Source organism: Crocodylus siamensis, chromosome 5 (assembly GCF_052110815.1).
Source record: "Crocodylus siamensis isolate JL-2025a chromosome 5, ASM5211081v1, whole genome shotgun sequence".
Taxonomy (NCBI): Eukaryota; Metazoa; Chordata; order Crocodylia; family Crocodylidae; genus Crocodylus; species Crocodylus siamensis.
The window spans coordinates 60,627,314-60,644,800 of record NC_143399.1 but is presented as its reverse complement, the minus strand read 5'-3'; the positions used below and the strand labels follow the sequence as shown (position 1 = coordinate 60,644,800).

At 37.2% G+C, this 17,487-nt stretch overlaps 1 protein-coding gene across 1 annotated transcript in view; it reads right to left on the bottom strand.

Moving 5' to 3' along the window:
• The window catches only part of CDC73 (cell division cycle 73), a 160,597-nt gene that overhangs the window by 117,155 nt on the left and 25,955 nt on the right, over positions 1-17,487 (bottom strand). Inside the window, exons 8-9 of the mRNA XM_090048497.1 lie at positions 3,239-3,337; positions 1,879-1,957 (exon numbers count right to left, since the gene is read on the bottom strand). Of these exons, the coding sequence (XP_089904623.1) occupies positions 1,879-1,957; positions 3,239-3,337 (178 nt within the window). The remainder of the gene's footprint in view (positions 1-1,878; positions 1,958-3,238; positions 3,338-17,487) is intronic.

Here is a 17,487-nt window from a genome sequence, read left to right as displayed (position 1 = left end):
TATTTGAAAAAGCAAAACTATGCAAAATCAAAACTATATATACACATCATCTTTGTGGGCATGTAAAGATCAGATCCCCAAAGTAAGAAAGATTGAAAAAACTAAATTGAATTAATTCTGTTGGCATAAAAATCCCTTATTGCTACACCTTATTTTTCACTTCTCACTAATAAAAGATGAATTGCAAACATCAATTATCACCACTCTCTTCTTCCCAATATCTTTGTAAAGAAAAAAAAATACAAAGTCATTTCAAAACAAAACTGAAGTAACTAGTCATAAGCTCTAGCTATGGTACAGGATGGAGCACAGGCATTATTCCAACTGCCAAAACTATAGCTGAAATACCAACTATCAAAGCTATATAGCAAGTTCATAACATCAAATCTTTAAGTGAAACATATGTTGAATTCTGAAGTTAAACTGGCTTTTGGCAGCAAGTATGTTTTAACACCTGGAGAAAAAAGCCTCATTTCACAGCTTCTTCAACTGAAAGAGTCACTGCAAGTTATTAAATTTGCCTTAGCCTCTGCAAGTTTCTTATGATGTTCAAAACAATGGGAACATGGCATTAATTCATGCCTATGTTTTCATTTAAAGCATAAAAAAAGCAAAAAGTCTGGAAGATAAATCTAGATCAATTTAGTTCTATAAAAATAAATTTATGTTTTAACATAGAGTAAGAACAAAGAAAGTAATCTGCGAGTAATCTTATATAGGGATAGGGGCTGCAGGATAGGGGTAATATTCTTGCCTCAATTTTCTGTGGAATCCAGACAGAGAGTTTCTTGAAAAATTAAAGGGATACCAACATATTGGAAAGTGTCATCTTCCAGTATATTTAATCTCTAAAATTACTGTAACTGAAGATGAGTTTAACTTTCTGCATTTCATATCAACTTGCTTATAGCTCCACTGCTTTGTTGAGGCTCCCCAAGAGCTTGTGGACAAGTGGCAAGAATGTGTAGAAAAGGGAGAGGGTGAAAAAGGACGAGACTGCACGAAGTGCTCTCCCAATTAATAGAAACACTAAGTGCTCCTCCCCTGTTTAAGGAATTTTGCACCCTTACAGTATGCTCAATTTAAAGGACGTCAACAAAGATTTTTTTTTAATTCAAGTTAATCATGTCTTTTTTAATATAAAGGAAATTATGCTGCATATCTAAACCACTTGCATAATACATAAAGGGTTGGCCTTCCTGCCTTGAAATTAAATAAATTAGTGCAATGTGTTGGCTTGGTTGGTTTTTCATTTTTTTGCGGTTGGGGGCGGGGGGAAGTGGGGGGAGGGGTGGCGGCATTTGCTTTGCTTAAGGAAGTGGTTCTGAAACCTTTTGAGAGTCAGTGCATCCCTGCAAAGTTTTTTCTGGAATTTGGTTCTGAACCAGAGGTGCCACCACTCTGCCTACCTTGGGGTCCCCAACTAGGGTGTTGCTACCAGCTCCTGCCTGTATTAGAATTATCTGATAAATTTAAAGCAGGCAAAAGCAATAACATAACTAATAAGTTTCATGCTCTGGGCAAGACTGTTGCACCCCTGAGGACAGTTCCACCTGCCTGATGCATGTCTGCTAGTGAGAGAAGTGTGAGTGATCAGGCTGGAAAGGGCTGCAACAAGAGCATGTATTTCAGCTATAGCCACTCCCAAACTATCTTTACAGGAGACATGCTGGGCAGTTCCACCTGCCTACGGTGACATTCGTACCGCAGCACCTTAGTTAAGAATCACTGGCTTAAATGTTGAGACATAAGATCACTTAATACAGTTTCTCATAGTACAACAGCTGCCCACCCCCCACCCAATGCAACAGAAGTACTCAAAAACTGCAAAGTGAAATTACTGACAGTTAAAAAGAATACATTACACAACCAACTTACCTTCTTTTCCTTTGAATCTTTCCTGATCATATCTGTTGTAGGCAGCTGGAATAGGCTGCTTATTCCGTAAAGTGGGATCCTAAAACAAAATTAAATAAAGAATTACTACACTTAAAAAGGTATTTGTCAATTAATGCATTTTTATTTCTGCACTTGGGAAAAGGTGCGTGTAAACTGATTTTTAATTTTGGGCAAATGCTAAGTTTCTATAAAAGTTTGAAACTTTACTTAATACACTTCATTTTAACATTTAATCACAAAATTAGAGAGAGTTAGATTTCAAAAAACATGCAAAAAGATGCTCTTTAGAAGCCTGACAACTTTCTGAAGCAAGACACATAACGCAGTAGCAAGCAATGTTAGTTAAAATCCAAATCAATCCAGTTTTTAAACAGCATGAAGTTTAGGAGTGAATTGTAATCTTACAATATATTGCTGTTTCTTCAGCTAGATGCAGAGAAGATTCATTGCAAACTAGATTAAACTAAAGAGCTACTAAACCTACACACCAGGAACAAATTGGGAGGAAAAAGGGAATAATCAAAATGCACCTGCAAAAAGCTGCAAACCAAATGGTACACTAAATATCAATTCATACATTTTTTCCTGGGCAAGTCAGCCACACAATTACAATTATTCCAAATGGTATATCTGAATAGCCTCGTGCACAATTTATGAAATACAATGAGGGGCAAACATTAAATCTTGCCATTTCAGTCTAGAACTCCAGTTAGTATGCATGCAATTCAGAGGTATCAAAAATAAATCCAAGTAAGATTAACAGATTTTTATAGCAGACTGCCACTGAAGTTCAAGAATATATTTATTAGGTTTAATAAAGCTCAGTGGTAAACATCACGATTCAAAACAATTTCTGTTCTAATGCCTAGATAGACATGAACAATAAAAATGTAAATGTCTTCTTGATTTAACATAGGAATAAGGGAGCTGGTTCAAAACTGCTCTTACTTGTGAGTCATGTTCCAGACTCTTAAACATTTGCTATCGTATCTGTCAAAAATACAGTTAGTAAAGCACTGCATTTGAAACAGCAAATAGGCTCATCTAATACACTTCTAAGTAGATGCAAAATACTACCAAATATTTAGTACATACAGTAGTTTGGACTAAAATTTTCATCTGTAAGTAGCAAGTACATATTGAACAAACTGAACTACAGAAGTCAGTTGCTCAAATCTATAAAATTTTACAGCAAAGGAAAGTTAATAAGTTTTGTATTAAAAAAAGTTTTGAGAGCCAAACAAAAATAGTTTCAGAACAATTTCTGCCATTATTTTCATAATTCAATGTTATCTAAGGATGTACAAACGACACTTTTCAAATAAAGACTTGGTCTTACTGTTGGTGCTGTATTTGGCGCAGGTCTTTGTTCAGGTGCACGACCTTCTTCTCTGGCTTTTACTGACTGAAGAATTGCAAAAATGTTCTTGGCAAAGTTCTGGAAAATAAAGTTAGATGTTTATGAAATCCACTGACAAGGTAAACCACATGGAGCCCTAGAAATATAGCCAGAAGGCAGTTAAGTCAAGCCATGTGCTATATAGTAAGTAAAAAGAGAAAGACTAATTTGAGAGTATTTATATAGATACGAGCTTTAAGTGTAGCCAATTCAAACCATTCTTACAATAGACCTAGTTAATTACTTTTAATACTTAATTGTGAGTAAGTCACCTTGTTCCTGTTGTGATAAGCTCTGAGAAGTCTATGAAATAGATAGTAAATAGTGGTTTTCAGGGCAGAAAGACACATAATTTTCATTACATTCACATTGCTTTGAATCTAGCTGGTTAGTCAAAGATGCAATTCCAATAATTCTAAAATTAAATGTTATAGATTCACAATCTCCTATACACTGTGGGGCAGTTTTATGCTCCATCCTGTAGCTAGTTTTGCCAGGATCATATTTCAGGTTTAGAAAAGAAATATAGATAGAAAAAAAAAATCAAAATATAAAATTGATAAGACACATACCGCACACTTCACCAACGCTCAAGATGCTTGAGACGCACTTGAAATTAGGCTAATGACAACTGTATATAATAGACATCTTTCATTACTGAGAACTCTCCATAATGATTGCATTAATAAAAGGAATTTTATATATACCCTTAATAAAAGATGGTTTTGCTTAGTCAAAAAACAGAAACATGAAAAACTGTTCATAAATATAGCTGTCCAGTTTTTCCTATGCAGTATAATGTCACTTCTCTCATTGATGTTTGTGAAATCAGTACAGTTGATTAATTATACATTTAGCTTTGCTCGTGTGCAAGTATCAAAACAGATTATAGACAAAAAAGAAAAAAAACCCCACACAAGAATTATTTAAAAATGCCCTTGTGAGAAGGTAAAGTAAATGTTCAAAGCATCTCACTAAGGCCTTAAAGCAGCAGTACTTAACCTTTTTATGACTTGAGGCACTCCTCTGAAAATGATACCTCTTAGTTTTCACTCTTTTTTGACTACAGAAAAAAAATAGAGCATTTTTTTCTGTTGCAAAGAACTCAGAAAGATCACAATAGGTCTAAATGTTTTGAACACAATAGGTCAACATGTTTTGAACACAATGGACACTTCCCCCGAGTGTTCACATGTGGTTTGCAGCACTGCAGACCTGTGTGAAGCACTGCAAACTGCACATGCAGGCATTTGCCATGCTGCTAATTTGCAGTGTGGTTGGGGGTGGGGAAGTGGGGTTAGCCACCAGGAGATCTGGTGGTCCAAAAAAACAAACACAAACAAAACACACCTGTATCAGAAAAAAGCAGGACAGCAGATGTGGCAAAATCCAGCCAGGCTCCATGCACCTGGATAGCCATTGCTGGAGTCCCTGGAAGCCCCCAGGGCAGCAGCACAAGTATGTGCAGCAGCTAGTTGCTCCCTGAGAATGTATGTTCCCCACCCACTGGGATGTGCCCTGTGGGTTTGTTTGAAATGTCTGGATTTATCCTGTATTTTCACACTTATCAGTGCTAACATTGTATGGTACCCCATGGCACCCTTGAAAGGATTTCAAGGCACCCCAGGGTGCTGTGATACCTGGGCTGAGAATCACTGCTTTAGAGTGAGAATCTGGACACATGGCCACCATTATAAATACATATTTGGTCATTCAGACTGGGGACTCAAAAGTCATCATGATGCTAGCCAAATCATTCCCTTGTATGCTACTATTGTGGTACCTTTACCATGCTAACTGAATGGGCTGTTAAGCTTAGGATGGAATTACACACACACACACACACACACACACACACACACACACACACACACACTGCATGTTACTATGAAAGGATGTTTTAGATCAATTTCACGGATTTTTTTTAATTAAATAACTGAAAAATCCAATCAAGATAGAGCAATAGAAACAAAAGGCTTCCGAGTTTATTTTATATAATAAATCACACAAAACAAGCGGTTTGAGAACAGGTTCTGTGTTGGAGCATTTTGTTCTATACTAAATTTAGCCGATTCTAGGCAGACAGTTGTCAGAGCTAACAAACAGAAGCCTGCTACAGGGATAAAAATTCCTTGAACAAAACACACATTTAAAGTCCTTTTGTCCCAGGAAATCTTAGATGGAAAAAAGGTAGTTAAGATTTCACAGACATTTGGGCTGGAAGGGACCACAGAGGATCATTGAGTCCAGCCCCCTGCCCCAGGGGCAGGAAGTCAGCTGGGGTTACAGGATCCCAGCAAGATAAGCATCCAAATGCATCTTGAAGGTGTTCAATGTGTGGCAGCCTATTATTCCAAACCTTGGGGGCTCAGACAGTGAAGAAGTTCTTCCTTATGTCCAGCCTGAACCGGTCACAGAGGAGTTTGTGACTGTTTGATCTTGTCATCCCTTGGGAGGCTCTGGTGAACAGATGAGCACCCCGATAAAACTTACAGGTGGCCACCAGATCACCCCTGAGCCTGCAAGGCATTTGGATCTACAAGATACAGCAGCACAGATTTTTTATTTATTTAAAAATTTAAAAGAGAATGTGCAAGATAGAATAGGTTCTAGTCAAACAAAAGTCATTTAATATAACTACACCTGAAGTTCTGCTCTGAAAGGTGGGTTTCCCCACTTTCAAAGCTGGGAGACTTAACCATGAATCATAGAGAACAGTTGTCTTTTACTAAACACTGCATTTTGGGAGAACTGTTCATTCACTTGACTCCTCCTAAGAAATACAAAAAGAGGAATGTGTTCTCCTGAGCCATTTCTTCTGTCATGTAGAAGCAAACTAAAGTCTTTTCATAGGCCTAATGCATCAGACAACACCAATCTTAAAAGGTTAAGATTTTGTTTAATTTACTACTTTTTTAAAAAAAGGAACATCACCAGTTTCTCAGGGGAAAATAGATTTAAAATGTCATAAAGCTGGACTAGAATTCTATTTTGCAAAGACCAAACTGGATTTTTCTACCTGAGCTGAGTTATTAGTAAAATGCCCAAGTGAGCTGTAGAGGTTTTCTCCAACAGCATCAAAATATTGGTTCCCAGGACCCAAAGTATTATTAGTCTGCGTTTAGCAGAAACAAAACCTTAAAGATTCAGCTAGTATCTCAATGCATACAATGCTCACTCTGGAATGCAAGATTATAATGTAATGACAGAAAAAAAAAAAAAAAAAGAAATAAAAAATTCCACTGTAGTAACTAACTGACCTACATAGATAGCTAAGGCTTTCCCAAAGCCCTGAAGGGTGACAGTAACTCTAAGCTTTCACTGTTCATCTTTACACTGATATCAAAACCTCCCCTTAGCTCCTACTCAGTTAAATACTAAATTCTGCATCTTTAGATTACTGATTGTTTGGGTTGTTTGTTTGTTTGTTTGTTTTGGGGGGGGGGAGCACAAAACAGATCTGCCTCACAACCTTATTATAATTTGGGAAAAATATGAAGAGTGCTTTAAAGATCTACTGACAATACATGAAAGTTCTGATAGTGGGATTAAGACATTTCCATCATTTGTTATTTCTCTTTGCCTAGTTCCTACTATTGGATGTGCGGAAGCTATTTTAGTTGCCTCAAAGCACATCTTCACTTGTGACTTATTCATCATGCTTTACTGGAAAAGTCTTTTCCAGGTACAGAATTAATCAGAATTTTCCATTTGCTCTTTTAAAATCCCTCAAGTGACAAAGAGGCAAGGAGTAAAGGTGACGAAAAGCAAAAAAAACCCCAAAACTGAATAGCAGCTAAAAATGAAGAACAAGGAAAATAAGTAAAGTTAAACAAACCCAATGAATTCTTTTCTTTTAAATCATGCTATCTATAAAGAGAGAACTGCGACCCAAGTAGTCCACCTGTGGTTCTAGAATAAGCTTGTACAGAACCCTTTTTTCTTCCCAACCACTAATGTTACATTATCACTATTGCCAACTCCAACAACTGTTGCAATAGTGGTAGCACTAGTATAAGCAGGGCTGTTAAAGCTCAGCAGCTGGGGAGGAGGTGGGTCCACTCACCACAAGGGTCAGGGGCTCATGCTGCATAATGCACAAGTTGCATGCTGTGGGGGCTGCATGCACAGTCCTATGGCCATATGAGCCAAGTAAAACACCCATTTGCACAGTCACAGAGGCAAGTTCCCCCCACCCCACCTTGCTGCTGCCACGAGAGTAGGCAAGCCTTTTCATTGTGCCACAGGGTTAAGTCCCCCCCCTCCCCACACACACCTTGGAACTGCTGCATGAACAACGGCGATTGTGGTTTTCTTCAACTTCGAAAATTGGGGATTTTTTTGTTTTAAAAAAATTAACCTAAAATCCACATTTTTCTGTAGTTAAAATGAAACATCGCTGTGTATGTATGTACATGTATGCGTGTGTACACATACATGTGGTAGTGAGGTCTCATTTTAATCACGGAAAAGTGTGGATTTTGCGTTACGTCTTTTAAATAAAAATTGTGGATTTTTTTTTTTTTTTAAATCAGAGAAAACCAGGATCTGTGATGAGCAACATAGGCCCAGGCCCTGCAGTGCCCCCATACCCAGAGGACAAGTCCCTCCCCCTGACCCACTCCTGCACATGCCACCATGCAGACAACAAGTTTATCGGTCCCCCTTCTGCCATGCTGCCCTACTCCAGATGACACCACTGCAGCAGGAGCAATGGGGGATGCCCACAGGTTACAAACCAACTCATCACAGGTCAGATACAGCCTGCAGACCACTACTTGGACAACCGTGACATAAAACAAACCTTCATCACCGTCTTCCTTGTTCCTGCACAGAGCAGGTCAAGAAAAGATGAAAAATAGTTTGCTACTATTTAAACTAGCATTCTACATTGTTGCTACCATTGGCATTAGAATAGCAACAGATTATCTGAAAACTAAATGGAGCATACAGAGCCACACAATTCCTCTTTAGAGAAGAAGAGGTCTAGTGAAATCACTTTAGAAACAGGATTAAGTTTGTGATTTTAAGCTAAGACATTTAAAGCAAAATCACAATTTACCAGGATGCAAGGTAGACTCAAATGCAACTTAGTTATGTGCAAGGAGAATAACTTGTAATTTGTTTCTACAACTGGGCTCTTGCTACCAAGATCCTTAATTCAAATAGGATTTCAGTAAGATTTTTTCCCCTGATCACATACATGGGGGGGAAACCATCAGCCTTTCATTTAGAGAGGATTTGTTTTTCCTCCCTGAATCACCAGATTTAGAAAAACAAGCAAGCAACTGAACAAACAAGAAACACCAAATATTTAACTAAATGTTTAAATCCTGCAACTAAAAGGGTACTACCCACTTCAAAGTATAATAAATAGAGAGCTAAATCTAATACACTTTTTGCATTATGTATTGTAGAAAGAAAAGGTATTTCATACAGTTTAAGAAAAGTTAAAATTTAGTCCTGGAGGATGCAAGTTTCCTAGTGCCGATTCAGTAAGACTTCTCACATCTTCCCGTTACAACTGCTTTCTGACAGAAGTATTATGCTATGCCTTAGCAAAAAAACCACTCGTATCACTAAAAATCTGCATTCAGCTATAGTGAATAGCTATCTCCAAACTTACAATGCAAATATAGATCTTCATACAGAACAGACCCACTGGAAAAAGTTGAGCTATTTATTTAAAGAAACCAAAGAAAGCATAAAAGTTTACAGGCTCAAATATTCTATTAAAGACTCTTAAACTGTTACTTTTTATTTATTTAAAAAAACAGGCTCTCTCCCCTATTCTTCACAACTGTGGAAGTCTTTTCATCCCAACAACATTATATGGAACCCCTAGAAAGTGACATCAACCGTCTTTTCAATTCAACTTAACAGCTGGCAACACCCAGTATGATATGACCAGCCAGGTTTGGAACTTGCTTTACTACTGGTGTGCTTTCCTGGGAACAATTTTATAAAGATATGTTGACATAAATATACCTGAAATAAACTGCCAAGTACATACCTCAAGCAGGAAGTTATACCCACTTTATACAACAGGCAATGGCACGCAGATACTGCAACCAATAAATTTGTGTCCATTCATTCAACACACTTGCACTATGTAGCTTACATGGAGGTAAGTCACTACAGAAACAAACAATGCTATTCCACATTACCTACCTTGACAGTAACTTTTATTCTTAAAGACATATTGCACAAATATATTGCATTCTTGCCCATATATATATATATATATATATAGGGCAGGTCCAGTTGGAACCATTCCCTCTACCAAGGCCCTATGGGAGCATAAGAGCCACCCTCACCATAAATACCATAAGTTCCTCTCACCATAAATACTCCAGGCAACAGATTCTGTTGACAGAAGAAAAAGGCAAAGCCATAGAATATATAAAGAATCTTAGGAAAAGAAACAGCTGAACTGGAAGGGACCTCAAGACCTTTAAACGTAAATCATCCCAGACGAGTTGCATATAAACATCTCAAGGAATAACAGTTGCAAACAAGCAATAGTTTTTACCTTTGTATATTTGTCAATCCATATACCACTGTTGACAACTTGCAAATGGTTACCTGATATAAAACGGGCAGATACTTGGAGTCTGCTTAGGAACTGCTACAGGTAGTAGAACAACATTAATTCAAAAGATTCTGCATTGAATGGGAATAATCCTAGCAAATAGCACCTGCAATTTCTGCTATCTGGGAGAGTGAACTAGGATCTGAACAAAGGTAAATTAACAAACCTAATTCAGTTAAATGTCAACCGATATATCCTGAAACTCATTTGTATAATCTTTGGGATGATATAGGTTATATAGGTATGACAAAGAGAACTAAATAACTTGGGAGACAAGTTTACCATAATTATCATCAAGGTTTAACAAGTACCAAAAGGACACAAATCTGGACTGTATTATTGTTAAGTCTGGATTGTATTACTGGTATACTTTCTCTTTAGTCAAGTCCTTAAGATAATGACAAAAATATTTTTAAAAAGAGATGGTACAGCAGGATCTCCTATTTTACTCAAAGAAGAGCAAGAGCAGCTGAGCAGTCTTGAAGCAGTAGTAGTCTGGGAATTTAATGTAAAAACACAGCTTCCCAGGATATTTGGGAAGAGGAGTGCTCAAATCTAGGATGGTCCTCAGAGCTCAAATCTGAAATAGGTCTCACTGATCTATGAACTAGGAAAAGCTTTAAACAAGAGTCTGCCTCTCCAAGTTCAGTTGTGGAACAAAGAGTAAATAGAATGTTTCTCAACAACATTACCATCAAGACAAATATGAACATTCATTATTAAGGAATGTGTTTGCTTCACATGAAACATAAAAATGTTTAAATAGGTGAGCTGAGTATCAGAAACTGAATTAGACACCAAAAAACCCGAAAAACAAAAGGGCCTATAAAAGTTTCACCCAAGTACAAGTCTATTAAAATCCCTGAGGACTTAACTATGCTAAAGGGATAACTATAGACAAAGTTGTGGCTTACTGAGGCATAACAGGACAAGAATATGGATTTTAGTTCCATCTTGAATCTATTGGCAGAAGAAACTAAGAATTGGTCAGCCTCATGTTGCTATTCCTACACGTCACGTAAAAAGTAAGGCACTCAGGATGCAGGCCAGTCCCAATACCAAAAGATTCCAGTCTCAAGTGTCTGGGGAACATGGTCTTTGGAAACAAAATGCATATGGACAAGCTCCTGAAAAAGAAAGCCAACTTACAGCATTTACTTAGTAGTTTAAAGGTGAACTATGCTACAATACTCTATACCATTAAAAAATGTGGATTAGGTATTGCAGAATAGTTTTCACATCTCATTTGCACTGTGCTATATATTTTCTTCCACTAATATATTTGTATGTTAAAATGGCACTACATGAAAGACGTATTATGTCTTTAAAGTGAAACAGGGTAGAAACTAGTTCAAGATCCTTGCCACAGCTCATTTATGATACATTGTTCTTATAAGTTGAGGACTATACACATATGTATGTAGATAAAAATGCTCCCTTACCTCTGAACACTTATTTGAAGGGATAGACTAGGAATGAAGATAGACATACAGATGTATTGGAGGATATGGGTAAGATGGGATAGAAAGACCTGAACTGTTGTTTTTGTTTTGCAATTATGCCAAGGATCAGCAAAATGTCTAGCATTATCAAATGACTTGCATTAAAAAAACAAAACCCTGAATTCAGTCGATGTATCCTTTCCCAAAGGACAAAAAAACCCCAGGAGTCAAGTCAAATAATGCATCCTGATATATAAAGAAAACAGATGTAGTCCTCCTCCAAACTGTTCTCTTAATTGTACAACTGCCCTTTTTGTTGTGATTTCTATTAGAGGATGCAAGAAAACCAAGCTTTTTAAACTAGTGCTGATTCAGTTGCCACTCCTGAAAGGTATAAGATGTCCACACAGAGCTCACTGTGAACTCAGTCTCTGGTGGTAAACTAAGAAATCAAAAGTATTACAGGTGGATTCAATCTGTACACTGAGCTACTACATCCCTGGTATGCATCTCATACTTCACATATTCATCACTCTTATGCAAACATTAGCTATTAACAATTTTTAGTTTGGCTGTCAAGGACTGACTAAAGTAGTATGAATAAGGTTTGTTTTGTGGCAACGTAGTAATTAATACACTTTAAAAATCACATCGGGATTTAAAAGGAAAAGCAAAACGATGTGAGGCTAAGAACTGCTGGAAAGGTCTAAATATAAAAGCCTCATGCCACCATGCACAAAAAGCTGTATTTTTCCAAAAGTTCCAATTAAAGATTTAAGCAGTGATATAGCACAGTAAACAGTGTTCAGAAAATATACAGATATTCCTATTAAAGAGGTGTAGAGCATGGTTAGCAGAGCAGATTTCACACCTCATTTGCTCTGCATTATTATACTTTGTTCCACAAGTATTTTTATATTAAAATAGTGTTACATGAAAGATTTAAAAAACTTTAATGTGAAACAGAAAAGACCAATTCAAGAGTAGGAAACAGCCATACACATTACAATTCCCCAAAGAAAAGCAATGACTAAAGATCCCCAAAATGTCCCTTTGCCATTTCTACTTTTTCCCATAAACAGACCTCACGGAAAACAGATACAGCCATTAGGATTTTTAATGTCAGTGGAAAACATCATTTTTATACAATAATGTTATAAGAATATGAATAATATTATTCTTGTTCCAATGAATTGGAAAAAGGAGCAAGTAAGTAGTTTGATATAAGTACAGGAAACAGAATGTAGTCTTAAATAAGAGGGGGAAAATTGTTTTGATGGTTCCTCCCCTCTCCCCCACCCTTTTTCTTTTTTAAAAAAAATATAGACAGGGTGAGGAGGCACATTTAATATATCTACATTAGTTTCTATTACAAATTGAAGTAAAATCTACTGTTTATAGACACACTATCATCAGTGTAACAGCCATAATTGGGCAATATTTTTTAAACCATGAGCTTATTAAAATGTGAATAACCCAACAAGGATACTTCCTTCTGAATGAACTGGGCATACATGACCTTTCTGATTGCCTTACTTATGGAATAAAGGTAAGTATATATATTTACTACTGTTGCTATTGCAAATTGTGGGAACACAGAACAATTCTGCCATCTAGAGCTCATGAAGTGCTTTTACAGTCAAAGACCTAATTTTTTTTCCTTAATATTTCAAAGATCTTGCTCAGGATCTATGAAGTAGCCAAAGGGCAATAGCAGCTACAAGGTCTACCCAGTTGCAGAAAGCTTTTAAAAGAAGGATCTATTGCAAAAGTACAAAATATACTAACTTTAGTTCTTAAGATACTGCTTTGGGAATTTGGGAAGGTTGGAAAATATAATCCCCAATGTAAATGCTGGGAATATTTGAAGAGGTGGGAGGAGGGGTGAAGCTTTAGGAAATTAATTTCAGAAATCAGTTAAAGGCATTTAGTCTTGACATCCTGATCAATTACATCAAAAAAGTTAACCACATAGTAGTTAGAAGGAAAGTACCATGCCCTAGGTTTAAGTTCTTAAAAAAGGGAAAAAAAGAAAACTTGCAAATACTAAACTGGGAAGTAGTATACAAACAAAAGACTCAATAGAGTGGTGGTTCTCAGCCAGGAATCTGCAACCTGCTGGGGGGCCACAAGGAGGTTTCAGAGGGTCCTCCTGGCCAGACCCGATCTGGTATGGAGAGGTGCCACCTCAGCCCCACAGGGCTACAGTCTATCCCAAGGCCCACCCCACCTGGCCTCAGCCTACATCTTGAGGGTGATGCTGTGGACAGGCGGGCAAGGGTCCTCACTGCTGCATCCCTTGCAGGGTCTATATTACTGGATGCAAAGGATCAGTGAAGTCATGACAGGTGTTGGAACCTGATCTTGACTCCAGCACATAACATCATGTGTACTCTGTAATTAGGATTATGCGCTGATTCCGCCTGGATGGTGTCAAACTCCTGTTTTATTCTCTCTAGCGGAGCTCCAAGTAGCTCATCTCTTGTCTCATGTATACTTATGATTCTGCACCCATAATGGAGGCTTATTCTGCAGCTCATGGAAAAACTACCCCCTGACAAACCATGGTTTTTAAGGGTTCAGGGTACTTCAATTAAATGGCCTCTCTTGGTCCCTTTACATATGTACATAGGACGTAAACATTAATTTCAAGCGCCCCGTCCATGTGTCTAAACTAAATACTGCAGCACACAAGGCAGAAATCATGGATTGTTACCGGACAGGATTTGGGTTGAGGTTTTTTTGTTTTGTTTTAGTTGGGGTTTGGGGTTGTTTTGGGGGGTTTTTTTGTTTGTTTGGGGTTTTTTGGGGGGGGGGAGAAGTAAGGGAAGAAAGAAGAGGGACAAAGGTGTAGTAGGTTGTCTCAGGGAGAACAGTCCTAGTTTGTTCTTAGTTTTTTGTGGGGAGGAAAGAGAGGGAACAAAGTAAGGAGCTGTATGCACAACAAAGGACCAGCACTGGGCTTAAGATAGCGTAGGAAGAAAGAACAACATTCTGTTTAACATAGACTAGTTCCAATTTCAACTCCTGATTTCAAAACACTACCATGACTGCAGGTCACAAAGAAGACCCTATTTGGGAATATTTTCAAGAAATTCCTGTGATAATGCGAAAGAGGAACACATGCCAAATATAAAGAGTGTAAAGATGCAAGGCCTGGTAGCCTGAATGAAGCAACATTATGAAAACTGCTTTTCCTAAGGCAATGAACTCAGAAAGGGTGATGTGGACATGTCTGAGCCATCTGGATCAATTGATTAGTAAAACTCGCAATTTTTGAATCATTCTTCTGGACTGTATGCCACATACTGCATACAGTCTGCTAGTAAATGATACATTCATGCCAATGGTGTTAGTTATTTTGGGTGGATTAATTCTCAATCGCAAAAAAATGTGTTCACAAGTTTAGTGGATGTGCTAGTTTGTGGGAGTATTTATCAATTACATATATTTAGTATTACCTATGCACTTCTGAAATGAGTGTTATTGCTTAAATGTAAGCAAATATACAAGCCTTAGGTAAAGACATTCTGGGCAGAATGAAGTTTTAATAGGAATTTATTAATTTTAAAATGGACATTTAAATTTCTTTCAAGCTGGTTTATATTGAGAAAAGAAAAAGACTTAAATGGAAGATAACCTTTATAATTTATTAAATATTTTCCCTATAGAACTGGGTTTGGAAAAGACTGCATCATTTAAGCACTGGTTTAAAAAAAAAACCCCAAGAAAAACTCTACACAGTTTTCTGCTGTAAGAGGGATCTTTCATTTACAATCTCTCCCTCTTTTTAAATGTAATGCACTGAGTAATACTTAGTGCGAGTGACTTTTTAACCATTGTGTTTCATGGTCCAACTTAGACAAGTAATTATGAACATCCATTACCTGCAATGTCTGCAACTTCATCTACTCATACCACCAGCAGTACTTTAACAAAACATACTTCAGAGGGTAAATTACCTATATTCAAAGAGAAACTTTCTTCATTATGAAGTAAAACCATGGATGAGTTCATAACCAGGACCAAAGTCCAGCAAAACAACAGATTCAAAGATTGCTTGGTTCATCTATGCAATAAAAATTCTCCTTTCATTCTGTTCAGAACATTTCACATGGTTCAATCACTACAACCAGGTTACACTCTACCCAGAAGACCAGATATTGCTGGAAGAAAGTATACGAGAAGGAAATTAAACTGTGTGTAAAAACACACACACTGAAGGGAAAAAATGTTCATTTGAATCTTGATGGATGGATTAATGTACACAATGATTCAGTAACATGTGCTTGTGTGACAACAAAAGATGGGATTGTTTCTCTCTGAAAAACGACTGATACATTGGAAAATGCCCAGATGCCCATACCACATTATATTTAAAAGTAGCAGTAGTAAAAGCTATAACTAACTGTTAGCAAAATTAGAGTGTCATATGCATAGCCCTGTCACAGATAATAGCCAGCTTGCTTCAGCTTCACTGAAAAGAGCTGGGAGATCCAAGTTGAATTCTCCCAAGACGTACAATGGAATTCAGTGATTGACTGCTTTGAGCTACTTATTTACTAGCCTATTCCAATGACTGTCTGTGAAAAAAAATTGAGACCACTATGATAGAAGTATCACAGCCAGAGTAACCAATGATGTATTAAAGAGAAATGTAGGAAATATCCTGAATACACCAAAGCTGAATAAAGGCAGTCCTCAGATTTACGACACAATTGCTTCCTGAAACCTGTGTCTTAAGCTGAAATGTTGCAACTCAGAACAAATTTTCTCATAAGAAACAATGTTATAACTGGGGGATTGGTTCCTGAACCGAGGCCCAATACCCTATTTTAATTAAAAATACCCTAGAATTTTGTACTCGATCATTATAGATGAGTAATATAGCTACACTACATTAGTGTATTTATATTGTAAATAGCAATCATATTGATTTGGAAGGACTACTTTGAGATGACTTTGCTGGACTTTTTAAAAGGCTCTTGGTTGGACTTTTTGAAGGGTTCTTGGCTCAAATCTTCTCAGGAGTCTTGGCTGCAGGTTTTTCTGGAGTCTAGTCTGCTTTCTTAAAGAAAGTGTCCAACAAAATTTGAACAGACGTTCTCTAGGGAGATGGACGACGCAGCGAACTTGTTTGCTGGTGTGGCATCGCATCAGCTCAAACATTGTAAAGTTTAAACTTGCGTTATGAAGTTGAAATAGGGTGTCAAATTATAAACATTGTAAGTGCAAAATGTTGTAACTCAAAATGCTGCATGCAAGTTGAGAACTGCCTGTACACTAAATCCTATTTTCAAAGCCTTGGACAAACTACAGAAATGATTGCCGCTGAATTGAGGGTGCTCTTGAAATTGGTAAAGAACTTCAAGAAACATTAAAAGCAAGAAATACCCAACAGCAAAGTTAAACACGTTTGTTGAAAATGTTTTAAAGCAAGTCACACCACTGGACTTCTGGAAGTCACTGGTAAAGTACACAGAACAAGAGTTTGTCAAGTACTAAACTAGCTTTTACCAGCAGTATTCTTTAACTGTTTAAAAAAAACAAACCAAAAAAACCCCCCAAAAAACCCAAACCAACACAATTACACACACACACACAAACACACACACACACGGGGAAACAATACTGATCAGCACAAGATTAAAGGAATTTAATATACACAAGTCATAGATTACTGTCCTGCCATGGAAAAAGCAGGAGTTGTATAAAATGTGGCTCCTGATGATAAAAAATTTTCATCTACATGATGTAATAGGTATATTATGTTCCATGGAAAATTGTAGATAACTGGGGAAATACTAGGATACTACAAGTATTATCCAAATAAAGAGGAGGTTTTTTCTAATGGCTAGAAATCCCCATGTTAAGCATTCAAAAACAGCCACGCTTTCAAGTAAAGGTTGAGAAAATGCTTCTACACAGGGGCAGATCCAGCAGCAGTGGAGTGATGCACTTGTACTGTCCTCCAATTCCTGGTCCATCCAAAGTTTAACTGGAAGTGGCAGCAGCATTTCTATTCAGCCAGCAGCAAAGCAATCACTTGACTTCATAGCTCATGATTCTACCTGCTTTTTTCTAAACTCTTCATTCCACAGATATTAACAACCCTCTCCCCTTTTTTTCAAACAGTCTTGATGTTTCACTAATCA